Source organism: Sus scrofa, chromosome 7, assembly GCF_054392235.1.
Source record: "Sus scrofa isolate SSC_HxYL_T2T_F1_AM1 chromosome 7, Sscrofa_HxYL_maternal_Yorkshire_Landrace_v2.0, whole genome shotgun sequence".
NCBI lineage: Eukaryota > Metazoa > Chordata > Mammalia > Artiodactyla > Suidae > Sus > Sus scrofa.
Genome location: NC_139389.1, coordinates 19,687,463 through 19,714,119, shown reverse-complemented (window position 1 = coordinate 19,714,119; position 26,657 = coordinate 19,687,463). Strand labels below are relative to the sequence as shown.

Genomic DNA, 26,657 nt, shown 5'->3' with positions numbered 1-26,657 from the left:
ACATAGGGAGTGAAATAAGTAACATGGAATAAAGTTGGCCCTTAGTTTTTCTGACATGATAAAGGTCTTACATTCTGAGGGGCCTTATGTGCTTTGACCTTTGGTGCACAGAGGGATGGCAGAGGAAAATAACTAAGAATTAATCTGGAAGGTACATAATAGACATCTGCCAGACTCAGAGGTCATAGCTTTCCACTTTACAGCTGGGTCAGTGAGTGTTCTGGCCTCTTAGCTTCCTAATCAGATCAGCAATTTGGGTTTAAGCTATCAGGTATCCACTTACTACTGCAGGCTGCCTCCCTGATACAGAGATGTTGAGTTTTATATTATACCTAAACAAAATTTACTCCATAAAAATAAGGCTTTAAAAAAAGCTATCCATCAGGGTTCCCATCATGGCTCAGTGGTTAACGAACCTGACTAGTAACCATGAGGTTTCGGATTTGATCCCTGGCCTCTCTCAGTGGGTTAAGGATCTGGCATTGCTGTGGCTGTGTTGGAGGCCAGTGGCTACAGCTCCAATTCAACCCCTAGCCTGGGAACCTCCATATGCCACAAGTGTGGCCCTAAAAAGACAAAAAATAAAATAATAAAATAAAATAAAATAAAATAAATCTATCCATCCAGCTAAGTGTGCTTTTCTTTGACACCACAAACATACCTCAGAGATACTGCAGGTTTGGTTCCAAGCCATCACAACAAAGCAAACAGTGCGGTAAAGCAAATTACACAAATTTTTTGGTTTCCCAATGACTGTCAAGTTTATGTTGAGACTATACCATGGTCTATGAAGTGCCACAATAACATTATGTCTAAAAAACAGTGTACATACTTTAATTAAATACTTTATGGATAAAAAATGCTGACCATCATCTGGCAACACAGGGTTTCTTTCCACAAACCTTTTTCACAAACCCATTGTGAAAAAACACGCTGTTGTCAAAGGGCAATAAACTTAAGTGGAATAAAACAAGGTGTGCTCATGTACAGAAGTAGCCCTTTGTCATGCTTGTGGCCCTTTATTTTAAAAGTATTCTTTCTTGGAGTTCCCATCGTGGCGCAGTGGTTAATGAGTCCGACTAGGAACCATGAGGTTGCAGGTTCGATCCCTGGCCTTGCTCAGTGGGTTAAAGATCCGGTGTTGCCATGAGCTGTGCTGTAGGTCGCAGACACGGCTCGGATCCGGCGTTGCTGTGGCTCTGGTGTAGACCGGTGGCTACAGCTCCGATTAGACCCCTGGCCTGGAAACTCCATGTGCCATCGGAACGGCCCTAGAAAAGGCAAAAAAAAAAAAAAGTGTTCTTTCTCATCCCAGTCGAATTTAGTAGACACTTATGCCTGCTATCACACAATGCACATATTTTTTTTAGTTGGATTATATCCTTCTGCCTGTACATCATTTCCACGTAGAAGTTTTTGTCCTTGGCTTCCCATGAGGTCTTAGTGATGTGACATGTTTTCACTTAGAGTGTACATTACCCGAATCCAGGCTTTGACTCTGGGTAGCTGCTGCCCAGCAGAGCTTCCAGATACTGGTGGTTAAATCCAATACCAAGAAACTAAATGTAGGAAGGCTCAGATCTATTCACACACAAGGGAACCTGACCTTCTGCAAAAGACACTAATACAAACACAAGATGATTAAAAGGCATTTGGGGGGTCAGATCCTTTTGGATGCTGGAGACTCACAATTTGGCTTTTTCTTTTCTCTTTCCATAGATGTAACTCCTTCATTGAAAATTCCTCCGCTCTCAAGAAGCCTCAGGCCAAACTGAAGAAAATGCACAATTTAGGACATAAAAACAACAGCCCTCCCAAAGAGCCTCAGCCTAAAAGGGTGGAAGAGGTCTACAGGGCTTTGAAAAATGGACTTGAGTAAGAACCTCGAGCCTAATAATGCACTGAAACCTTTTTCCTTTCTCAGAGGCTCAGGAGGGTCAGAAAAGCTACTCTTGTGAGATAATTTTAGAAAGTCTATTTCTGTAGTAAATATTTTATCATGGTACCCTAATGAAGGAAGCCCTAAATGAATCCCAAAGACGCAAACTCTGTTGGGTTTCCATGTCATTTCCTGATCTCGAAGGAGACCTGAAATAGTAATACGTTTATATTTAACCCTCTGATGTATTGGATTTCACTTAAACAAGGGTGGTTAGCCCTGTCTCTTTTAGAGATTGCTGAAGAAGGGTTCTAAACCCATCCCAAGTATATTACAGGGATGCTTTGTCTGGAATAAAACTTCCCTAGTGTGTGGTGAGATGCGCATGCAGTTGAGGTCGTGTGGAACTCGATAGAATTCTGGGAGCCCAGAGCCAGGACTGACTCCGCAGTTCTTGCCCCTTCCCTCCCCGTGGGTGTTTCTTTCCCGGACTGTGATCCTCATGGAGGTTCTCCTTTTGGACCATCGGGGTACTATCAGATGCAACTGCTAGAGCTTTCAAAATGAGGGGAGTTTGGGAAAATCCAGAGCCTCTTCCCCACCTACTCTGCGTGCCACAGAGCACAGTTCCAGTTCTTAATCCTCTGTCCAAAGGGAAGGGTCAGCATCAGCACCAGGTGCCACTTGACAGTCACAATTACATCTCTCTTATCATTGCAGTGAGTATCTGGAGGTTCATCAGACGGAGCTGGACAAGTTGACAGCTCAGTTAAAAGATATGAGAAGAAACTCTCGCCTGGTAGGTACCATCTAATCATGACGATGTTAACACAGTGCTCTGTTTGTTTGTTTGTTTTCTTTTCTTTTTTTTTTTTTTTTTTTTTGGCTAAGTAATTTCTCTTATTGGAGGGGCATGGGGATGAGAGAGAACCTGCTAGAAAGGCAGATCCAAGGGGCAGAGTACCATCTGCTTCCCAAAGTATATTTTTTTTTTCTTTTTAGGGCCTCACTCACAGCATATGGAGGTTCCCAGGCTAGGGGTCCAATCGGAGTTACAGCTGCCAACCTACACCACAGCCACAGCAACACAGGATCCAAGACTCATCTGCAACCTACACCACAGCTCATGGCAACGCCGGATCCTTAACCCACTGAGCAAGGCCAGGGACCGAACCCACAACCTCATGGTTCCTAGTCGGATTCGTTTTGTGCAACGACGGAAACTCCCTGAAGTGTATTTTAATGCTTTATTCTTAATGTGTTTCAGTATTTCCCAGGCATACTTCAGCAGATGAATTTTGTAATTAGGGAAAAAATACTTTTAGGAAACTCTCTATGACCCTCCTCCAAATAATATAAGGAAGTGAAAAGTTGGGGTTTTCCTACTGTATTGTTAGTACAGAATTTGGAAACCAGAACTTTTGCTTTATCTCTAGTTTTTACAAAACGTGATAGGTCAGTGATGTGAGAGGGGAAGGAAGCCCCAAAGATAACTGCTAGGAGGAATCAGAGAAGTCCCTGAGCCAGCTCAACACACAGTGTATTGTTGGCCATGCTTGTAGATTTCCTCAGTGCTAATGAATTGGTGAGGACTTGTCTGCATGAAGAGGTGTTTCAACATAAATACTATTTTAAATGATTGTGTTTAGTTCTAAATCATATTACACCTTAATATTTCAAGGCATCAGAAAGCCCAGGAAAAGTCTATACATATATCTGAATAGTTGTTATCTTTTTGTTTAAAGGTGTGCTGACATGTCTGTTGTCCTTTGCAAAGGCTTAGAGGTTAAAGGCTTCTAGAAGTTAAAGGTTTTATATTCTAATGATATTAGAAGATAAATTGCTCCCTTTATGTGGGACTCTCTGTGGAATGGCCTTCCGAGCTTGTGAAGGTCCTTGGTAGCTCTCAGTGGCAACGAATGTACCTCTTTGGAGAACAACAGTGTCTGGAAGAGACACTTCCAACCACCAGGACCTAGCGCCCCCATTAAAACCCACCTGATGGGGGATGTGACTCAGTGGACTGATTCTACTGGGGTATTGTGAGCACTCAGGAAATGAACTTGCCTTAAAAACAATTTGTGAAAAGCATATCATCACCCTTAAAGACTTTTTAAATACCAATTGTATGTGTTTAAACAGGAAGGCAGTTCTTTTTTTTAATGCATATAATCACCATTACTTTTTAGGTTATAAACATTTTTTTTTAATGTAAAGTGAACATGCATGTACGTGCCTCTCACTCTGTAAGAGAGAAGAGCTCAAAGCAAGTGAAAATCTTAAGGCTCCCAGTGGGGAGAGAAGCCTGGGAATTCTGAAGACACGGAGTCTAGATAAATATTAGCTCATAAAAGTATTCTTACTGGCATTTAAAATAACCCAGATTTTTACTTTTTGAAAGCAAATGCCCTAAAGTTCAACAGAACTTTATGAGACTGATCATTATTTCCCTGATGATGCAGAAATACAGACAAAATTCCTCTATTAGTGTCAGTAATGGTTTTGAGGAAGATATGTTTTAATCTGGATACTCCTTTTTTTTTTTTTTTAATTTTAGGGTGTGCTGTATGACCTAGACAAGGTAAGTTATTGTTCTGTGTTGGGGCATTACTGGGACATAAAACCCTTCATCCCTGAGGACAAGTCACTGACCTTCTCTTAGGTACAGTACGATCCTAGAGAAATGATGATTTTTTTTGAATCCAAGGAAAAATCCATGCATTTATCTAATGAGAATGATGAATAAGTACATGGTCTACAGACCCAATAATGTGTTTAAGGTCATTTTCATAAGTAGGCCACCTGGCTGCAGGGTTTCCCAGTGTGCTGAAAGCTTCCTGGGTGTTGAAATGTCTTTACGTATGTTCTCTCTAAACACAGACTGTCCTATTTCATCAAATAGAAGACATCTTGATTAAAAAACATATAATTATCTAAGAAACAGAGTGATTCCACTTAAACTGTATTTTATACTTGACAAAATTTCTTAGTCCTATTTTATTTATTTATTTATCTATTTATTTATTTATTTTGTCTTTTAGGGCCGCACCCGAGCATATGGAGGTTCCCAGGCTAGGGGTCGAATTGGAGCCATGGCTGCTGGCCTACGCCAAAGCCACAGGAACAGCAGATCCAAGCTGCATCTGTGACCTACACCACAGCTCATGGCAACCCCGGATCCTTAATCCACTGAGCGAGGCCAGGGATCGAACCCGCAATCTAGTCAGATTCGTTTCCGCTGTGCCACGACGGGAACTCCAGTCCTATTTTAAGTATAGATTTTTTTTTTTTAGTTATGTGTGATGCTCTTTCCATACCTTTCTGTATATAGGATACCTTTAATGCTGAATCATAGTATAATCTGTTTGCAAGTATGTTACAGGGTAATTAAATGTGTTGCACATGATAATAATTGTAACCCAAATGGAAGAGATGACACATCAGCAACCATGATTATCCTGGAGCATGCACAGGCAGTAGCAGTTGTAAAATGCACCCCAATTACAGAGACATTAAAGTGGGGTGGGGAGGTTCTCTTGTGCAGCGCAGCATGTGAAGGACCAGCGTTGTCACTGCCATAGCATGGGTTCAATCCCTGGCCAAGGAACTTCCATATGGCCCGGGTGCAGGCAGAAAAAAATTGGGGAGCATCACCATTGAGCTGATAAAATGTCCCTTTAGAGGAATTTATATATACTCCAATATGATAATGTCCCGCCAGAAGTCCATTGAGTTCCATTTGATTGGCTTCCCTTGACAGTAAACACAAGGATTCCAACAGCTAACTCAAGTTCAGCTCTCAGAGCTATTTATTCAATATTTTCAAAAAATACTTTCCCAATTGATACTAGAGAATCTTTAAAGTCGCCACCAAGATAGGAGGAAAGGGGAAATCGTTAGTATTTTCTAGTACTTTTGGGTATGAGATAATAAAGATAGCCACACAAGCCTGGTCAGTTAAACGGTCTTTTCTCAGATGTCTTCTTTTAATTGCAGCAAATTAAAACCATTGAAAGATACATGAGACGCCTGGAGTTCCACATTAGTAAGGTAATTGACGGGCCTCTTGCCTTTGCCTCTGCTTTTCGGTTCTCAGTCACTAATCAATACAGCTTTGGCCTGAGTGTAGCATCTGGTCCCTGGAGAATTTCTTATCCAATTGACTCCTAAGCTGATTAGCAATTAAGTCCTCCAACAGGCAGTAAAGATGGAGAAAAAAATTAAGAATAGAGCACCCAATTATCTAGCACATTTTTTTACTCAACTTCAGTTCAACAAATATTTAAGTGCTTCCTATGTAGCATGGCCAGTCCCTGGTGGCGGATGCAGTCTCAACGTAGTCTGCTTAGAGATAAAATTAAGCCTAACTGACCTATAAAAATCTTCTCATTTGCCTAACTTGACACTTGAGTCCCACCTACACCTTGGAACCCCCAAAATCTTCTTCCTGAAGGCCTTTAAGGACAGCCTAAATTTTAAGGACCTCCCTAAATCTTTCTCAAGCTTCTAATTCCTTCCATTTTTCTTCAAATGGCTTGGTTTGCAGGTTCCTCTTCATTCCCATTGCCCCTCGTATTACCCCAGTTTGTCAGGGTCCCTGAAGCCTAGCCCTGAACCCTAAAAGTAGTTGACTGATGGTCCCACCAGCCTAAGTGCGGAGTGGGACTACCCTCCCCCACCTGATTCTGGACACTATCAGGCGATATCGGTACAATCTAGGAACAGTTTCCCTTTGAGGGCAGCTAAATGATACCATTAGCAATTTCTTTTTGCCTCTGCATCCACCAGCCTAGCTTCCAAGTAGAGAGACCGGGGGTTTTAGTGGTTCTCTTTACTAGCAGTCAGTAGTCTCAGGCTTTAGTCCCATCTCTGCCATATACTCACTGGGCTATAACTACTCTCTGTGGACCTTGGCTTTCCACTCTGTGCAGTGAGGCCGGGAGGTGTATCGATTCAATCTAGATCCTAAGAATCCTTTCCAGTTTAAAATTCTGTGATGATTTATGTGTCTGTAAACATGCGTATGTGCTACTGCCTTTGTACATGCCCACTTTGAAAGATATTTATTACCTTGGCAAATCTGAAATTGCTCCTATTTCTGCTAAACTCAATAAATGAAACAATGACATCCCTTAGAAGATATTTATGTGGCAGGCGAGCCTTGAAAGCACTCTGTGTCATTTGAAAAATAGCAAGAAAACAGAATGAGTGTTAGCTAAGGGTGTGTTGATCCATCTGTATCCATCGTTGTAAGATACGACCAACAATCCTAGTACTTCTTCAAAGTTGGTAGAACTCTCCTGGCAGCATCTCATGCCTGGATCCCTAACAAATCCCAGCAAATTATATTTAATTGACCAAGTCCATCAGTTTATCTGCTGAGAGCCACTGCTGACTTATAAATAAGGCAAATACTTGCCTATAGATGGGCCAGCGTCTGCTTAGAGGAGTACGTGGTTATCCTCTGTGCTGAAGGTTAGCGCCGTTTGGCTAGGATAGACTGATATTTAAATGAAAACTGGAATAAAATTTCTTGAAATGCAAAGTAGTCTGCTCAGTCGTTAGGGCTGGCCCAGTGGTCCAGTGAGCAGCTTCCTTATTGAGAGGATTACAGCCTCAGAGACTTTGGTCCCAGTGGTGAGAAAAAGGGCGAGGGTCAGTCTCCCAGGAGGCCACAAGGATGAGGCCACCGGGCTCTTGTGTTTCTAAGTCTTGAGGGGGGTCTCCCACATCAGAACAACCTGCCCTGTTTATTTAAAATTCCAGATTCCCGGCCCAGTAGTCATTCTCAAAGGGCATTATTATTTAGAAGCCTAACCGTAGAGGTGTGGCGGGGACATGTTCATTTCCATTGCGCCTGTTTTCTTAATTGTGGTGTAATTTATACGCAAAAAAAAAAAAAAAGTCACAGTTGTCAGTGTTCAGTTTGATAAATTTTGACAATTATGCTTCACCGTGATTTTAAGAAACACTTACCTTTGTTTTCGATCTTTTGTTGAGCTGCAGCTTTACAAAAATCATTTTCAATAATTAGCCTCGAGTTCTTTTTTTAAAAAAATTCTAAATCTGGTTGTGTGACTATCACCTTGTGACACTGTCTCTTAAAATAAAGTGATAAGAGCCCAGTGGAAAACCAAGTCTTCGCACTGGTGTGACACTGTCTATGCTCTTCCAGTGTTTGTTCCTTATATAAAAGACTGCTGCCTTCACTATCTACCCCTTGTCTCACACAGCCCACCAATGTTAAATTTATTTTCATTCTCTGTCATTTGAAAAGAAGGCTCAGAGTAAAATCTGTTTTGAAGTAGAAAATGGATCCTAGTGGCTAAAACAAAAATGAATGGGCTCTTTTAAAGAATGGCACTTCTACAAGATTCTCCTTTTGAGATCAGAAACTAAAGTATCTTAAGCACTTAAAAATGGCCTGTGTCACTTCCTTCTAGCATGATAAATATTTATGCCCCCTGTGTTGCTGTCTGGATTCTGGCAGGTAGATGAACTCTATGAAGCTTATTGTATCCAAAGACGCCTGCAGGATGGTGCCAGCAAAATGAAGCTAGCCTTTGCCACCTCTCCCGCCAGCAGAGCTGCCCGGGAGAGCCTGTCGGAGATCAACCGGAGTTACAAGGAGTACACGGAGGTACGTGCCAAACTGCTCAGGGGCTGAGCTCTGCCTGGCCTGATCGGAATTGTTGGTACCTGCCAAGAACCAGGAGAATGGCAGCCTACAACCTCCTTCTACCCTTTAGAGAGAGATGCTTTACCGTTCACCTCTCTTGCATTTTCTTGAGCCATTGGTGGAATTATTTTAAACAACTCTTGGGTGATTTTGTGGGTTGTGTTTTTGTTTAGAGCTTTCTGTGGACTCCATAGCATGTGATTTTCCCAGTCCTGTGGGCACCACCAGTCAGCCATTCCCCTCCTAGTGCTTTTGTAATATGCTTGTTCACAGATGTGTAAGTCCGTAAGATCTTAGATGCCATGAAACCATTCGCTGACCAAGTCCTACACTGCTTGGTGGTGCACAGCGTGCTACATGGTGCACAGCCTCTGCACAAGTAGTATTCAAATGCTTGTTGAAAATTGCAGCAAATGAAAGAGCCACAGATACCCTGGTTTTAGTCATGGAAGTGCAGTTCCCAGTTCTCTAGTGTGCAGTCCGTTCTAGCCTTTTCCCTGCACACTGACCAGACCCTGTGGTTAAGACGGCCATCCTGGGTATTGCACCCACGAACCTCCCGCCTATGATTATTTGATTGTAAGAAAAGTCCCTTCTGTCTTCAAGTGAGATAAAGGATCATGAACAGAAGCCTGCCTTCCTGCCTTCTAACTGTCTCTGGGGCCCAAACATATGACACAGGGAGGGCTTCGCTCCTCTGGGGTCACCTGATAGCAGTGTCTTTGATGAAATGACTGAATTATTAAAAAGCAGCACTTCTCACTCTCCCGTGAGTCTTTGTTCAGAGATCCAGTTTCACAAATGAAGTCATCGGCCTGATGAGGGCCTGTTGGACAGTTCCCAGAGCCGAGCATCTAGCATCGGTCTCAGCCCTGGGCCAGAGGGACATCCTGGGGGACTTGCCACAGGATCCCTTCATGTGTGGCTTCCAGCCCTGCCTCTTGTCTGAACCAAGCCTGTCTTTTTCATGGTCTAAAATAGGGCTGCTTTACCTAAGTTCCCCTTTCAGGAGAGGGCCTTTTGAATGCATACAATATAATCCATAGGAATTCAAAGGAAGCAAGTTATACTGAAATAAAATTATTTCAATAATTGTCAGTGCAGTGATTAAAATATTTGAAACATCAAATATACAATAGGGTACTAAACTGCTGATTTATTATTAGCCCATCAAACTACAGGATTTACCAGTGGTTCCCATAACTACTAAAATGTCAAAGTAGTGAAAAATAGAAATGATTTCTCAAGGTACTTGCAAGAGTTGATATGACATGGACGTCTGGGTGACTTCTATCAGGTCAAAGTCACAGGTAGTCCTATGGCTGTGGCTTGTTTTCTCCATTCTTGATATATGGACATATTAGATTTCAGTTAGAGGCTTATGGAAAAGACAGGGTGACTTTCTTTTTTCCCCATCCAAGAATCTCTGGTTGTAGGAGTTCCCTTTGTGGCTCAGCAGGTTAAGAATCCAACATAGTGTCTATGAAGATAACGGGTTTGATCCCTGGCCTTGCTTGGTGGGTTAAGGATCCAGTGTTGCCACAAGCTGTGACATAGGTCAAAGACGTGGCTCGGAATCCACATGGGTGAATCCACATTGCTGTGGTTGCGGTGTAGGCTAGCAGCTGCAGCTCCAGTTCAACCCCTAGCCTGAGAACTTCCAGGGGCGGCCACAGAAAGGAAAAAAAAAATCTCTGGTGTAGAAGCAGCCCTAGTTCATGAGACCTCATTTCCGCATGTCTCTGAAATCAAAAGACAATGACAGAGTCTGTGCAGAGTACACAAGCAGAGGACTGACCAGCAGCCTATGCCTCTCCTAGAACATTTGCAGGTCATTTCAGAAATAGCCACCTACCCACAGTCAAATGCCAAGTCATGGCGTTGTATTTGCTCACAAATTCGAAGAGGTAGAGTATAATTGTAGCAAGAGGAAGGGCTGCCCTGGAGAAGAAGGAAGTCCAGGACCTCACTTGACATTTAGGTGGTTTTATATCTTCACATGAGCTCGAAAGCCACAATTTTGTCACAAAGAGGGTTTAGGGCCAGATGGTTCTAGGTGCCTTTGCAAGTGTAGCAGAATCCATCGACAGCTGCCTGGGTGAGACAGAAGAAAATTCTGACCATGGATGTCCTCAACCGCTAAACTAGTTGCCCCCCAAATTTTTCAAAGACACTGCAGTAGTCTTGACATGCTTGATAACATCGTTGATATTTCTAGAAACAGTAATGCACTCCTTCCCAGAGACACCCAATCCTCTGAGGAAGAAAATTTGTTTATAAAACGAAGCCTTTGTTTTCAAAACTTTCCAGCTGCACAGAACTCAACTTTAGGAAGTTTTCCCCAGCTTTGCTAAGCTCTTTGAGGTACTGACATTTCAGAATCAGAACCTCTAGCTTGCAAATCAATCCTGAAGTCCTACCACAAAATCCAAACAGAAGCAGCCCCTGCCTTGCTGACTGAGCTGGCCAGGCCTCTGTTGGAGGGGGCCCCAACCCTCTGCCCACCCCTACCCGTAATGGAGAGAGGAACCTGCAGATGCTGCCCCTGGGGGAAAGGGAGGGGAATTCTGCTTAGAACAGAAGAGGTTGCATCAAAGCTTAAACTGGCCAAGCTGCAGAAGGGGCCCGAGGGGGGCAGTCCCCCGGCCATAGTGCTTTTCCTCTTGATTTCTTTCCTTTTTTTTTTTTTTTTTAGGGCTGCACCTGCAGCAAATGGAAATTCCCAGGCTAGGGGTCAAATCAGAGCTGTAGTTGCTGGCCTACACCACAGCCACAGCAACGCTGGATCCAAGCTGCGTCTTCAACTTACAGCACAGCTCAAGGCAACACCAGATCCTTAACCCACTGAGCAAGGCCAGGGATTAAACCCACATCTTCATGGATACCAGTCGGGTTTGTAACCACTGAACCACGATGGGAACTCCCCTTCCTCTTGATTTCTAACTCGGATTGCTCTGTTTAGATCCTCAGTCACTGAGGAAGTGGGGCGAGGGCAGTTAGACATCTAACCACAGGCGTAGACGGTGTCACTCCTGTGCCTTTAAAGTCCCCTCAACATTAGAGTGAGGAGAGGATGCTTGTCAAACCTGAGAATCATTTGGGGACGTCACGGCATGGCAGCCTCACTCACTTTGAGTAGAATTGAGCTCTTGAGCTCTTTTTGCCCCAAATTTTATTAAAAAAAAATCTCTAACCTATAGAAAAGTCGAGACTAGTATATTGAACCATCATATACCCTTTTTTTTTTTTTTGGTTGCACTCACCATGTGGCACGTGGAAGTTCCCAGGCCAGGGATCGAGCCCACCCCACAGCAGTGACCCAAACCACTACAGTGACAATGCCAGATCCTTAACCCACAGCACCACAAAGGAACTCCTAAACATTATATACCTTTATTTAGACTTACCAGTGGGTCGTATTTTGCCGTATTTCCTTTCCTTCTCTTGTATACACTCATTTTTTAATTTTTTTGCTGAGTCATTTGATACAGTAAATGGTAGCTATCGTGACATTTCACCCCATAAATATTTTAGCACAGACCCCATAATGATAACCTATGCAACATGTGTGTCCCCTGCACAACCACATACCTTTATCTCAACTAAGAAAATTACCAGTCATCCTCTAGAATTATCTGAGAGCCTGTGCCCTTTTAAACTGCCCTTATTTGGCCCAGTGATGTCTTTTACAACAGTTTTAGTTTATTTGCTTTCAAATCAGGACGGAATCAGAGTTAATACATTGCATTTGGTTGTTATGTCACTTTAATCTCTTTTATCTAGAATTTTCCCCCTGAGCATTACCACTGACTTTTTGTAGAATCCAGGCCAGTTCTTTTAGGATCTCCCACATTCCAGATTTATCTGACTGTTTATGGTGTAATTTACCTTGGTCCTCTATGCTCTAAATTTCCTGTGCACAAGAAGTCTTGCTTAGGCTTAGGTTAAGCATTTTGATGCTACATAGGTGGGGCTGTAGCACCACTTATTGCAAACAGGTAAACGCTTCCTGTTCCAGCAGTGGCTGTCCGCTGCTATGACAACACCATGGGCTTTGAAAGAAGCATAACCCTAAGGCCAGTCTCCTGTGCTCTCTTTCTAGAACATGTGTGCCATCGAAGCGGAGCTGGAGAAACAGCTGGGAGAGTTCTCCATCAAGATGAAAGGTATTCTTCCCCCTGCTTTCGAGAGTGAGGCGCATCTCCACAGAACTCCTCACCCTCCCCACTTGGGTCCATTTAGTGATGCTCCAGAACCTTCTCGTCCTGAGACTTGCCTACACACTTAAATATTTACTGGGACAGGATCTCAAACATACACAGACGTGGGGAGAATACTGCAAGGAGTTCCCATGAACCCATCACCTCGATTTAATAATTAGCAAGCTTTTGCTATTTTTACTTCATCTACTTTCTTCTTTTTTCTTTGATAAAATAACACCCGCCTCTAACAAAATGGATGTGCCTTTGTTACGAATCCGTTCCGTGAGCACACGGCCCAGTCATCTGGAAAATGAGTTGTACACTTGGTTTGTTCAAGTCAGGATGCAAACAAGGTCCCTGCACCATAATTCTTTTAAGCAACTCTTTTAAGTGTGCTTGCATCTAAAGCATCAGGTAACTCTTTAAGTTCCCTTGCATCTAAAACAGACCCCTCTTGGTTTTTTTCCCACCATTGACTTGTCTTCGAAACAATTGCTCTACAGAATGGCCCTCATCCTAGGCGTGTCTGTGGGCTTCTCGGTGGTGTCATTTTGTTTGTTCCTTTATGCTCCCTTTTCCTGTGACGCACGCTATCGATCTCTTCATTTTTAAACGTTCTGTAGTGTTGAACCCCTGAGGACTGTGCAGTTTCCTTTTTTTCCCCAGCCCCTTTCTGGTGTTGACTCCAGAAAGTTCCACCCTGAAAGTATTGTTGATCTGTACCACGAGCATCTTCAGGACAGAAAGCAACTCTAGTCGCAGAAAACAAAGGGGCCCCCTGGTGTCAGAGTTACAGCTCAGGGCCTGTTGGGTGAGCAGCCAACAGGGCAAATCCATTTGCCCTCCGCCCTGTGGCCCACTCCCTGCAGCGAGGGGCCTGGGGGTGTCTGGGGCATGCGTGCGCAGTTCCTTTCCAGAGGTTTCCTAGCAGCCAGATCGCTGGGTCACTAATGGGGATTTAATCACCTTCTTGTCTACTTTTGGCAATTAAGGGACTAGGAAGGGGACACTGTTTTTGTAAGTGCTCAACGGGAGAGCTTCATTGTCTGAATGAGTTATCTAATTCAGGAAGGAGAGTTTTCTGCAGTTTTCTTTACTGCACCCGTCGAGCTACTCTGAGTTAGTGTATCTGGAATCAACCTGACCTTGACCTCCCGCTTCCCACAGGCCCGCCTTCTTCTCTCCAGCAGGTCCTCTAGTCAGACAGTTTGTTATTCACTGTCAAGTCTCAACACTTACTTTAATGCTGTGGTGAGTTTTCTGTGCTTTGTCAGTTTTTGAGGTGCGTTTTCTTCAGGTTGGGTCCTCACCTGAGTCAGTGGTTCTGAAACCACTCGGGCCCTGACCCCATCTCAGCAAGTCAGGGTGGGCCCTGGAATGTATATATTTTTCATTCTTGGGATGATTCTGTCAGCAGCCTGATTCTGAACCACCACTGCCCTGAGTCAGCATTTAGCAGAAAACACTTCTCTTTCCTTCTCAGACTCTCTGACACCATCCACGCAGGCCAGCAGGGTCTAGGGCCTTACAGCTAAAGGAAATTCCCATCATGCCCATCTTCTCACTGTTAATACATGCAGTACCGTATTTCCCCTATTCCTGATGCTCAGTATAGTCGAATGCCCCAGTTTGGGGTGGAGTAATCATTTCCCCATTTTATCGACGGGGCGTGGGGTTAAGGGACTTGGCCCAGAAGTCACATAGTATGTTGGAGTCAAACTTGAAACTGAATCCCAAGGTTCTTGGCTCCTAGTGCCTTCCCACCCCAGCCCATATGAGGTGGGAAGTTCTGACAGAGCTGAGTGGATACTTAACTGTTGCTCAAAGAATATTCTCTTCTACGGGAGTGTTGTCCTCTATCCAGCACACAGGCACCCCGGGAGTGGGGTGAGAGAAGGGGGCCCACCCATCAGATCTGGGCCTCGGTCCCATCCCCCGGGAGAGTGGTCGCCCAGCTAGAGAACAGCTCTTCCATCTCTGCCCTCGATGTCGTTCTCTCTCTCCTGACTGATGAGCATCCCTGGCTTCTGTCTGGGTTCAGGGGGGTCGCTCAAACCTGCACCTGATCCTCCCTTTTCATTTTTGATTTATCTCACTTCCACTTTCCTAATCTAACACGAGAACTCAAGCTATTCCTATGAAGCCTGTCAAGGGTTACACCCCCGTGGAAGGACGCCCCCTCATGCTGCCAAGAAACCTTGCATCTTTGCAGGTAGCAACTTTCTTATGTGTTATGCATTCTGATTAAAAAGAAAAACAACAACGACGACGACTCCCAACATACGTATTGACATAAACTGGGGATATTTCACAACATTCTCCGACCTAACCCAACTTCCCCCTGCCCCACCCTTCCACACTTCCCTTTTGCCCCACCCTCACACAGACAACAATCATTTTATGGGGTTTTGGGGTGGGTCGGGGATGATGGGAAAGACAACTGATCAGGCTCTCACTGAGCCCCTGCTTTTGACCAAGCTCTTGGCTGCATCCTCAAGGCGTGGTCCCTGGCCTGGACTTCTATATAGTCTAATGGAAAAAATGGGGGTATGAGCCAGTGCATTCTCATTCAGTGGAATAAATGATTTCTTGGACCAACAGCATGCCCTATTGCTTAGAAGCCTGGGGAAGGGGTGAGAAGGATGCCACCCACCTATTTTGGGGGAGGGAAGCAGTGAAGAGGGGGGCTCCCCAGTGTAACCTTTGCATTAGAATGAGAGGACTTGGGGGGACGTGTTGGGGAGTTCCCTGATACCAGATTGTGAAGAGGCTCAAATGCCAGGCCAAAGGGGGAGCATTTGGCCTGCGAAGTATCCACCAGGAGGGAGATGAAAGGATGTGGTCTCTTACGGAAAACCACTTCCTCTCTTCAGTTATCCCCTACTTCTAATTCAGTTCCGGGCAGTGTGTCTATCCCAGAGTCTGTGTTGGGCCCCACAGCTTCCAGGGCAGCTCCAGCCTCGGTAGGGGGAACATCTACCAGGGAGCCAGTAAATGTGCATTATTTATGCCTGATCAGTAAATCAGTCAGGCCTGTAACGGGAGCCCCTGGTTCTTCAGCTGTCTGGCTGTTTTCTTTGGACTAGAAAGTGTGACTTCCTTAAGCTACAGAATCACACCCCCCAGTGCTAAACTTTGTTGAAATTGTCACGACTATCCAACCAGCCTTTTCTCTGTGTACATGCTGCCCGCCAACATGTGTGATATTTTTTATCTTTGGAAAGGAAGATTCTCAGAGAGATTCTTCTGGTAGAAGTGGGGAAAAAAAGCGGGGGGCAGGGGTGCATTCTTCTGGCAGAATGGTCCTTGAACAAAGGAGGGACAGGGTGGGCAACTGCATACAGTAGCACCTGGGCCTTCAGAACAAGGCCATGGAGGAGCTGTTTTTTGTTTGTTTGTTTGTTTTTGTTTTTTGTGGGTTTTTTTTGTCTTTTTGCCATTTCTTGGGCCGCTATCGCGGCATATGGAGGTTCCCAGGCTAGGGGTCTAATCGGAGCTGTAGCCACCAGCCTACGCCAGAGCCACAGCAACGCGGATCCGAGCCGCATCTGCAACCTACACCACAGCTCACGGCAACGCCGGATCGTTAACCCACTGAGCAAGGGCAGGGACCGAACCTGCAACCTCATGGTTCCTAGTCGGATTCGTTAACCACTGCACCACAACGGGAACTCCCTGGAGGAGCTGTTTGATCCATAATGCATGTTTACAGTCAGACATCCACAGATACAGGAAGATGCCCCCTGGAAATAAAAGTCCCCTCACCCCCTCCATCTGTCTATGCCCATCCCTGGGTGCAAACCCCCACGATGGGTTTTGGAAAAGTGGCCATAATGAAAGCTTTGTGGACAATGCTGCAGAAATCCCCAAGACTGCTGAGAAAACACAAAGCTTTTCCCAACTGACAACCCCAGCAGGCCTCAGACCAGAGTCTCCAAGAAACCTGGCCAGGTTTGAGAGACACGAGGTGGTAACTGTAATTGCCCCGCTGTTACTTTCAGTTCTTCGATCAGTCCTACCAAGTGGCTTACACAAGCGGCTAGGACTTGAAGGAGCACAGCACACACCCGGGCCTGCTTTTGCCCCGCCTATGGCCTCATGCCACGTTACAGTTATAATCAGAGTGGGCCACCACCAAAAATTTTAGCTTTAATAACATGGGCTGAGGAGCTCAAAAACATCACTACAAAGTAGCCTTCTCCCATCTGGATAAGTTCTTCAGCTAGGAAATTTCTGGTGATTTTGTAGGGGGGAAAAAAAAGCTTCAAAGGATTTTCCCCTTTACTCTTCTTTATCCAGCACTGATATTAGATCAATTTTTTAGGGTTTTTTGTTTTTTAACCAGACTTCACTTGTAATTGCACACCTGTTGCTTATATACAGGTAGTAGATGAATCCTGAACAAGTTTGCAGAGGTTTTTAAAGAGTGCTGGCTTAGGGTTTTATTAGAATTGGCACATCCAGCCAATTCTGATTTATAAAAATCACTTGATGGTACTTTCTTTCAGAAGTATTCAAAATAAAAGACCATCCTCAAAAGAAGTATTAGTGAAAATTGGCTTCTTTAATTCTGCCCTCATTTCAGTGAGTGTTTGGAAGAGGCTTGTCACATTGTACTTGTTAATGGATGCACTAAGGCTGTAGGTAGAGGTGACTAACTGATGAGTTGCTGCCATCTACTGACAGAGAGTCATAATGGCAGGTGCTTTTTTACGCCTCCCTGGATCTTGCTGTCATCTCAAGGCTGGCAAGAGCCCATGAGACAGGTGGAAAGCAGATTCTTCCCTCCCACAGTCTCACAACTTAAGGGGCTATTTATAGAAGGAACAGCCTTCTCTGCCCCCTAGAGCACCTCTTCCATCACCCCAGTATAGAATGTCCTCTCACTGTGGTGGATGAAATTCTCAATAATAGCTGTATCCACAGATGGTGCCCAGAAACTATTATGTGAGTTTTCACAAATGTGTGACACTTTGAGTTTTATAAATGTGCCAGCGTGGGTTTGTAAAGAGGGAAAATAGATTCTGCACCTCTGATCCCAATCACTTGCCTACAGGTCTGGCCGGTTTTGCTCGCCTCTGTCCCGGGGACCAATATGAAGTAAGTATGGGGTCGCCTGGATGTTGGACTTGAGGGAGTCGGTTGTCATTATTTTACTTCTTCGGTGTCTTTTTTAAAAAATTTATATTTTGAAAAAGAAGTTTGGGCCAATGAGAAAATTTGGACATTAGTATGAGACCTCCCATATACAAGTCATCTAGATATTACTGTTTAACATGATGCCACATTTGCTTCATTATTATCATTATTATTATTGCTGTTGTTACAATTTTGCTGAACCATGTTAGATGAATGCACAGATATCATAATCCTAGACTATTTTCCTGAATATGGAAAGACATTCTCTCATCTAAACATTGTGCAATTCCCAACACCAGCAAACTTAGCATTGACCCTTTAGCTAATGTCATTTGATGTGTGATCTATATTTAGTTTTCCACGTGTCCCAATATTGTACTTGATAGCAGTTTTTTTTTTCCTGACCCAAGAGTCAATCCAGGATTATGATGACTCATAAGTATCATGATTAAAGAATAATGGAATCTGGATCTTCCTTTAGAAAAATATACTCCATGAAGTAAAATATATATATATATATATATATATACACACATATATATATATTTTTTTTCTCTCTTCAGAAGGAAACTTACATAATTATTTCATGTATCTCCTCCCAAACCCTCTACAATCACTCTTCTCGGCCGGGCGGGGGTGGGGGCAGGATGGTGGGAACGTATCTTCCTCTAAACAGCAAAGCTGTCTGACCAAGGAGACTGTACACCCTCTGCCCAGAGGATGGCAGATTTCGAAATCCTTGTCCAGTTCTATCTCCCTCATCCAGAGGGAGGATGTCTTATTTCTTGCTTCTGGCCACTCAGTAGATTTTAGCAGATGGTTCCCCATCTCTCTAAAGGAGCAGGGGAGTGTAGAGAATGAATCCAGTTGTTGTTCTGTTGAAGCAGAACTAAGCAGAGAAAGAGCTGGTTGACATGAGGGAGCCAAAGGGCGCGATGCAATGACCTTTTTCTAAAGAAAGCAGTTCATACCTTCTGTCCTAGAGAAGCAGGACTTACGCCCTTTTGAAAGTCCCCACTCATCCTCTGCTCCACCCCAGGGAATTTGGACCCAGCAATAAGTGGGTGGAGTGAGGCTGCTGGGGACCAGGAGAAGCTGCAGCCGCTTCCTGACTTGCCCTTTTGATGCTGGTGTTTGGTAGGGAAAGGGGGTGAGGGCAGCGGAACCTGAGGGCCCTTTGGCGTCTTCTCCCCAGATTTTCATGAAGTACGGCCGACAGAGGTGGAAACTGAAAGGCAGAATCGAAGTCAATGGCAAACAGAGCTGGGATGGAGAGGAAATGGTGTTCCTGCCCTTGATTGTTGGATTGATTTCCATCAAGGTACAGTATCATCACGTTTTCTCTCCTGGTGCCACGGCGGGATGGTCCATCGTGGAAGGCCTGTGTCCATGACCTCCGCCTGCTGCCCCTCCACCCCACAGACCTTGTGTACATCACAGAGCCCTGCCCTGGCGTCAGAGCGGGCAGGGTAAATGTGAGATGGCCTTCGGAAACATCCACCTCTGATTTCAGATATGATTCCGAAATGCCTGACCTGGCCACGCAAAACAGGAAGAGCATACCCCTTCCTTTGTCCTCTGCCATCCTGCAAGCCTTCTTCCCTCTCTTCCCAGGTCACAGAACTCAAAGGGCTGGCAACTCACCTCCTGGTCGGCAGCGTGACCTGCGAGACCAAAGAGCTGTTTGCAGCCCGACCTCAGGTGGTGGCCGTGGACATCAATGACCTTGGCACCATCAAACTCAACCTGGAAATCACCTGGTAGTAAGTTGCCCTTTTTGATTTCATCACATTAAAATATGTGCAGCAGGCTCGAGGTGTTCCAACGGTGGCATGTGGCCATGTACACACTACTGTATGTAAAATAAAAGAGTAGCAAGGACTCACTGTATAGCACAGGGAAATCTACTCAATATTCTATAATCACCTCTGTGGGAAAAGAATCTGAAAAAGAATGGATATGTGTCTACGCATAACTGATTGTGCTGTACACATGAAACTAACAACACTGCAGGTCAACTACACTCCAATAAAACTTTAAAAAAAAAAAAAAGGGATTCCAGGGAGCTTGATATGGAAGCGAACTCTCAGGCGCCACCCAAACTTCCTGTGCCAGAATCTGTCCGGGCCCAAGAATCTCTTTGACAAGCTCACCACGTGATGTTCACATGTGCCAAAGTTGGAGAGCCCTCGCTCTTATCACTACTCTCCTCTTTGATTTACTTTTTTTTTTTTTTTTTTTTTTTTGGTCTTTTTGCTATTTCTTGGGCCGCTCCCTCGGCATGTGGAGGTTCCCAGGCTAGGGGTTGAATCGGAGCTGTAGCCACCAGCCTATGCCACAGCCACAGCACCGCGCGATTCGAGCCGAATCTGCAACCTACACCACAGCTCACAGCAACGCCAGATCGTTAACCCACTGAGCAAGGGCAGGGGCCGAACCCTCAACCTCATGGTTCCTAGTCGGATTCATTAACCACTGCGCCACGACGGGAACTCCTGATTTACTTTTTCTTTTTAGCTGCACGCAGAATTTCCCTTTCCAGCCCAGGGATGGAACCCGCGCTAGAGCAGTAACAACACCAAGACCTTAACCGCTAGGCCACCAGGGAATTCCTGTTCTATTCTGCCTCCTCCCCTCCTTCTCAAGCTTTAAATGTATATAAAGAAATATATCTCTCAAGTCAAGTAACTTGAAAGAAAATAATTGCCCAATATGAGTTATTTTGCCCACAGAAAGATCCCAATTCTCGCTATGGTTGTTTTCATTGCTTAGCCCTTGTTATTTCATACATCTTATATTGATTGCCCTGGAAAATTTTGGCTAACTTTAGCCTCTCCACACTCTATCTGCTAAAAGAGAATGTTGCCAAAGGGCAAGGGATACCTTTTGCCAAAGCAAGGAACTTAAAAGTAGCTTTCTGAAGTTGCCCAGTGAGAAAGGCCATGATAAGTTATTAAACACTGGTTGCTCGCAACATTTGATCTTAAGCCCCTGGTATATTACCAAGCAACTCAGACATGCAGAGTATTCGTGTTCAGGGTCCCCTTTACACCTGAGAGGGTCACCCTTGGAAGCAGCAGAGACCTGGTGCCTTGTCATTGAAACAGTGTCCGCACCTTTTGCCCAGCCCCTCTCTCCTAAGAACTTGTAATCATTGGCATTTCAAATGCAAGGCCAGGCCTCTTGCTGGATGAACCCTTGGCGTGATGATAAATGGTGTCCTTGTCAACAGGCTGTTTTCCTCTCAATCACGCAAGAGGCTCTGGGTCAACAGAAATGAGCAAGAGTGTTTTCTTTAGGACCAAACAATAATCTGTTACTCTCCATATCATTAAAGTAACTGTCCTTGCAGAGCCCCCGGAATTTTTACAGACTTCAACATCTTGTGTTGGAACAAGCTTTCATATGTTTATGTCTCTTGTATGAATGAGGAAGCCGATTTATCCAGTATCCAGGGTCCATATAAATTGTGCCTAAAGCTGTGACCATAATCTCTGGTCCCTCGGGCCAGTCTAGACTCCGTTTTCTGCGCCACTTGTTGTTATCTTGGTTTGTTTGCTGACAGACCAGTCTGGCCCAAACCAGCCCGGTTCCCACTGGTTTGACTTTCCGTTAGCATGATGAGGTGCTTTCTTGGCCTGCGGTCCAGTGATTATAGGTGATTTTAACAGACGTGCATTCACGGGGACTTGTTGTTTTGCAGTCCTTTCGACGTGGAGGACATGACCCCATCTTCGGGGGCTGGGAACAAGGCGGCCGCCCTGCAGAGAAGAATGTCCATGTACAGCCAGGGCACCCCGGAAACGCCCACCTTCAAAGACCACGCCTTCTTTGTAAGTTCAGTGTGATTTCTGGAGGAGATGATGAGCCCGAGTGCCTGCATCCAGCATTTGAAACGCTTAGCATACGGTGTTAGGGAGTCTCACTAATTCCTAATGCAGTCGTCCCTGGGTATCTGTAGGGGAGTGGTTCCCTTTGATACCAAGACCCAGTGATGCTCAGGTCCCTTATGTAAAATGGCACAGTGTTGGCACATAACCTATGCACATCCTTCTGGATACTTTAGATCACCTCTAGATGACTTATAATACCTAATACAACATAAAGGATATGTAAATAGTTGCCAGAAAATTGGCAAAGTCAAGTTTGGTTTTTGGAACTTTCTGGAATTTTTTTTCCCGCGGATGCAGAACCCTCGGATACGGAGGGCCGACTGTAATTTTACATTCACGTTCACTCCACCTAACGGTGACTAAGAAAGCGCACTCCAAGATGCTTTTGACCACCCATGCCCAGGTGGTAAACCTCTTCTGTCTTTCCCCTCCCCTCGCCCCCCTCACCTGTTACTTTGATCAACACCTGTAGACTTTTCTGCACATTCTCTAAGGACCAGCCTTTCAAAGAAGTGGATATAGATAACGGCCTCCTTGTTTTAATCCGAAACGCTTGATAAAAAGCTAATGAAAACGTGGTAACCTGCTGCTTTCCACTAACTCCCCCATCTTGCTTTGACTTCTGAAGAGATGGTTGCATCCTTCACCAGACAAGCCAAGGCTGTCTGTCTTGAGTGCCTTGCAAGACTCTTTCTTTGCCAAGCTGCACCGCAGCCGCTCTTTCAGTGACCTGCCCTCCCTCAGGCTGAGACCCAAGGCCGTGCTAGAGTTCTATGTGAGTGGGGGTGGCCTGCCTGGGTGTGATATGCTTGCCTTCCGGGGGCTCGTGGCCTGTGTGCTTGGGCATGCCTCTCGTTGTGTCTCCTCTCTGGCTCACTGGATGATGGTCACAGGTCCCCTGTCCCCGGGGTGGGAACGTTGGTCATGCATGCACCTTCGTGAGAGAGGCCGTGTGTCCTTTCCTTCCCACGATCTCTGCTTTTGTGCTGTGGCTTTTCTGCGCTGTGGCCAAGATATCCATGGTAACAAGATTGTCATTTAAAAAAAAAAATGCAGTTATACTTAAGGGCAAAGAAGATTTTTGTTTACAGTTTCAGCTAAGGTATCGCTAATATCTTCAGGCTACAGAAGTTTCTTGTAGCCTTCAGAAACTGGCTTTTGTGGAACTCAGGAGGATTTAAACTGATTTTCCTAGAGCTATTTTTATTGAAAGCGGCTCTTAGCCTTAGTGTATTGTCGTGGTTGTTAACTCGATACTACCATAGTAAAACAAACTCTTTAATTTGCAATCAGGAATGCAGTAGGTAGCCTGCATTGTATGTGTTGTCCATTATGTCACAACACACACACACACACACACACACACACACACACGATGGAATATTCTGCCCTTTACAGACATGTATCTTTGAATGTCCAGAAAGGAAAGGATTAGGAGTCCTCTGGTTAGTAATAATAATACTTGCATCTGGAGTTCCCGACGTGGCACAGCAGAAACGAATCCAACTAGGAACCATGAGGTTCGGGTTCTATCCCTGGCCTCACTCAGTGGGTTAAGGATCTGGAGTTGCCATAAGCTGTGGTGCAGGTTACAGATGCAGCTCAGATCTATTGTTGCTGTGGCTGTGGTGTAGGCCGGCAGCTCCAGCTCCAGTTGGACCCTTAATCTGGGAACCTCCATATCCCTCAGACTCGGCCTTAAAAAGACAAAACAAAAAACGAAAAACATCTTATTCATTGAATAAAAAACCACAGGTGAAAAGGCTACCCTCTAGTAGTTTCCAAGGAGACTGGGGAGAGTGGATGTGGAAAGATACGCATGGAAGCACGTGTGAAAAGACCACAGCTGATACAGCTGATAGCTGTCAAAGTCATGTGTATATTCATGCTCATATTCTGCAAGGCAGAAGGCTGTGGAGGGAGTTGGTAGAGGTTTTCATTGAATAATTTAAACAAGAGCAAGATCAGGAAAAAAAAATGTGATGGCTTCCTCTGGCCACACGAACTCCTCAGCGCAGCTGGTCCCATCTGGCCCAGTTTCCCAGGCCCCCCTCTCATCTCTCCATGCTTCATCCTCTGCCTGAGCCCCCCTCACTCCCCCCACTGTCCACCAAAGGCACCCTCCCTTTCAACATCTCCCAGACTGTGTTCCTTCTAGAAGGCACTCCCCCTCCTCCTTCCCAGGGCTGAGTTCCAGGACCGGGACTGTCTCCACCACCACCCCCTTAGTGGGCCCTGCGTCCCCTTCAGCAGAGCCTCTCAACTTAATCTAAGGCAACTTTTGCCACATAAGTACAGGCACAATGGGTTTGGGAAGGGGAGCCTCAAGCAAGAAAGGGCTGGAGAGGAATTTGGAATTTGAATAAGCATCCTGACCATCCAGGTCCCCAGCCTTAGCCAGCGCCTCCCTCTCCCTCAGAGCTGAAGATGAGAGAGGTGGGCCTGGGGCAGGACCACCCAGAGGGCCCAGGGGACACTGGGGAAGTGCAGGGAGCTGCACGCCAGCCTCCCCTGAGCCCTCCCTGGAAGTTTCCTCCTCCATCTCTTCTGGAAGCACAAAGCCTGTTTGGACAACCGGGGGGCAGTGGGGGGGGTGGGCAAGGGAGAGTAAAGGAGCTGTAGGCAGCAAGAGGAGCCTGGAGCCCAGACACCCACCCCCCGCCCTGTCCCCTCCCAAGGACCATCCCTGGAATTCGACCACCCCAGAACCCAGAATCGCAGATTTTTTAGCGGCAAAGAAACTGAGCCTGCGGAGGTCACTTGAGTGCCCCAGGGACACAGCCTTTTAGTCACCCTGTGGTTAAAGTAAACCACCTTCCAACCAGAGAATGGAGAGTTTGGGTTGAAGTGATACCAGTGTTGGGATCTGGTGGCCCAGATCCAGCAGAGACGGGACCAAAGGACCCAAGGGCGATGCAGGAGGAGGCGGGACCCTCCTTCTGTCTGCTCCCCATTTCACCTGCTGTGACACTTTTTGTCTCCTGGCCCTATTCCCAGCACTATAGTGATCATCCGTTGCTTTATATATAATTAAAATAGGTACTTAGCATTTACTTAATCAAATCTGGAATCCAAGAGAAAGATTTCACTTTGAAGGCGCTGAGCTCAAATAACGAGGAAGCTTTTCCTACAGAACAACCTTTGGCACTTGGACACCATCCACAGCCCCCAGCATCAGGAAAGGTGACTTAGAAATTGTTTTAACACCGGCATAAATGAATTATCTTGGTTACCTGGATATTTCTGACCTATGCCTTCTGAGTTCTGCTTCACGGATCACAGAGCCCACCTCGCCCAGCCTGGGGCTGCCTGACAGGGTGCTCGGGATTTGTAGACACCCTGGGAGCCCTGGGCTTGGCAGTCCTGGAAGATAACTGGTCAGTTTAATAGTCTTTCTCTCCTCTTTTTATAGAAGCTCTGCAAACATTTCTGGTCTCAAATTCTTTGGAGCACGGTTGCTGAATTAATCATTTTCCGGGGCTTGGGGTTTGTGGGTAGAGATTTTCGAGAAATAATTTATGAGAACTTGAAGCAGAACAAAGCATCATGTCTTTTGAGTGAAATGGCATGAATGTCGGAAAGTCTTTTAAGAGCGATGCCAAAAAAAAAAAAAAAAAAAAGGGTGGTGTTGTTGGTAACCACGGCTGCCAAATCTTGTGAGATCCTGGGATTTAGGAAACAAGCACTGCTTCCCTGCCCTCCACCTTTTTCTTTTGAAAAATGTCAAACCCAAGAATAGTGCAGTGAACTTTCACCTAGTTTCAACAATGGAAATCGAGGTCTTAAAGGCTTGTTTTCTTTTTACACACACACACACACACACACACACACACACAGAGTCAACAAATACAATGTTAATATTATGAAAGGTCTGGTTTTAATTGCCCTCGATTTTGTCTGAAAATGCATCATGCCGGCGGCATCCGTTGCATTTAAAATAATCATAATGATTTGCCCTTTATCCACAGTCTAATCTACCGGATGACATCTTTGAAAATGGGAAGGCAGCCGAGGAGAAAATGCCACTGTCCCTCAGCTTCAGCGACCTGCCCCACGGGGACAGCACCCTCCCCGCCAGCCCGGCCGGCTCTCTGCCCAGCGCGGGCTCGGCCAATCCAGAAATCACCGTCACCCCCGCCGAGCTGAACCCCGCCAGCCTGGCCTCCCAGCAGGAGGGCACCGATGACTCCAGCTCGGCGCCTTCCGGCAGCTCCTTGGGCGAAGGGCCGGGGTCCCAGCCCCACGCGGAGGGAGGCACCGAGGTGCCCAAAAAAGCCGAGGCCTCCCGAGCGCCCGCGGGTGCCAGGCCGGAGCGCCTGTTCCTGGAGAAGGGCGTGGCGGAGGCCCTGCTGCACGAGTCCGAGGAGACCTCTGAACTCAAGCCTGTGGAGCTGGACGCTTTCGAAGGAAACATCACGAAGCAGCTGGTGAAGAGGCTCACCTCGGCGGAGGTGCCAGCGGCCACCGAGAGGCTGCTCTCGGAGGGCTCGGTCAGCGGCGAGTCCGACGGCTGTAGATCCTTCCTAGACGGAAGCTTAGAGGATGCGTTTAATGGGCTTTTCCTTGCGTTAGAACCACATAAAGAGCAGTATAAGGAGTTTCAGGATCTGAACCAAGAAGTCATGCACTTGGATGATATTCTCAAAGTAAGTACCTTTTCAGGGAAATTGGATTAGGTTTGGAGAGACATGTCTTAAGCCAACATTCTATTTAAAATAGCCAGCCTATCTTTTTAATCCCATCCCATCATAAAATCAGTAGGTAATCATCATGTAAATGGCGTTGAGTTTTTTGGGCTTTTTAAAATCTTCATGACATGAGTTGCCGTCGTGGTTCAGTGGTTAACGAATCCGACTAGGAACCAT

The 26,657-nt window shown here is 45.6% G+C and overlaps 1 protein-coding gene across 18 annotated transcripts in view; it reads left to right on the top strand.

The window, feature by feature from the left end:
• The window catches only part of RIPOR2 (RHO family interacting cell polarization regulator 2), a 228,096-nt gene that overhangs the window by 168,194 nt on the left and 33,245 nt on the right, over positions 1–26,657 (top strand). For 11 of the 18 annotated variants that reach the window (XR_014809760.1, XM_005665637.4, XM_013977480.3 and 8 more), the window contains 11 exons: positions 1,720–1,875; positions 2,600–2,678; positions 4,437–4,460; positions 5,876–5,929; positions 8,370–8,519; positions 12,661–12,724; positions 17,817–17,860; positions 19,095–19,220; positions 19,514–19,662; positions 21,603–21,732; positions 25,761–26,438. Coding sequence is in view for 17 of the 18 variants with exons in the window: in XM_005665637.4 (XP_005665694.1) it covers positions 1,720–1,875; positions 2,600–2,678; positions 4,437–4,460; positions 5,876–5,929; positions 8,370–8,519; positions 12,661–12,724; positions 17,817–17,860; positions 19,095–19,220; positions 19,514–19,662; positions 21,603–21,732; positions 25,761–26,438 (1,654 nt within the window). In the remaining variant the exon portion in view is untranslated. Of the gene's footprint in view, positions 1–1,719; positions 1,876–2,599; positions 2,679–4,436; positions 4,461–5,875; positions 5,930–8,369; positions 8,520–12,660; positions 12,725–17,816; positions 17,861–19,094; positions 19,221–19,513; positions 19,663–21,602; positions 21,733–22,420; positions 22,568–25,760; positions 26,439–26,657 lie in introns of all 18 variants that reach the window. The other 7 variants (XM_013977485.3, XM_084967593.1, XM_084967594.1 and 4 more) reach the window with 1 other exon arrangement.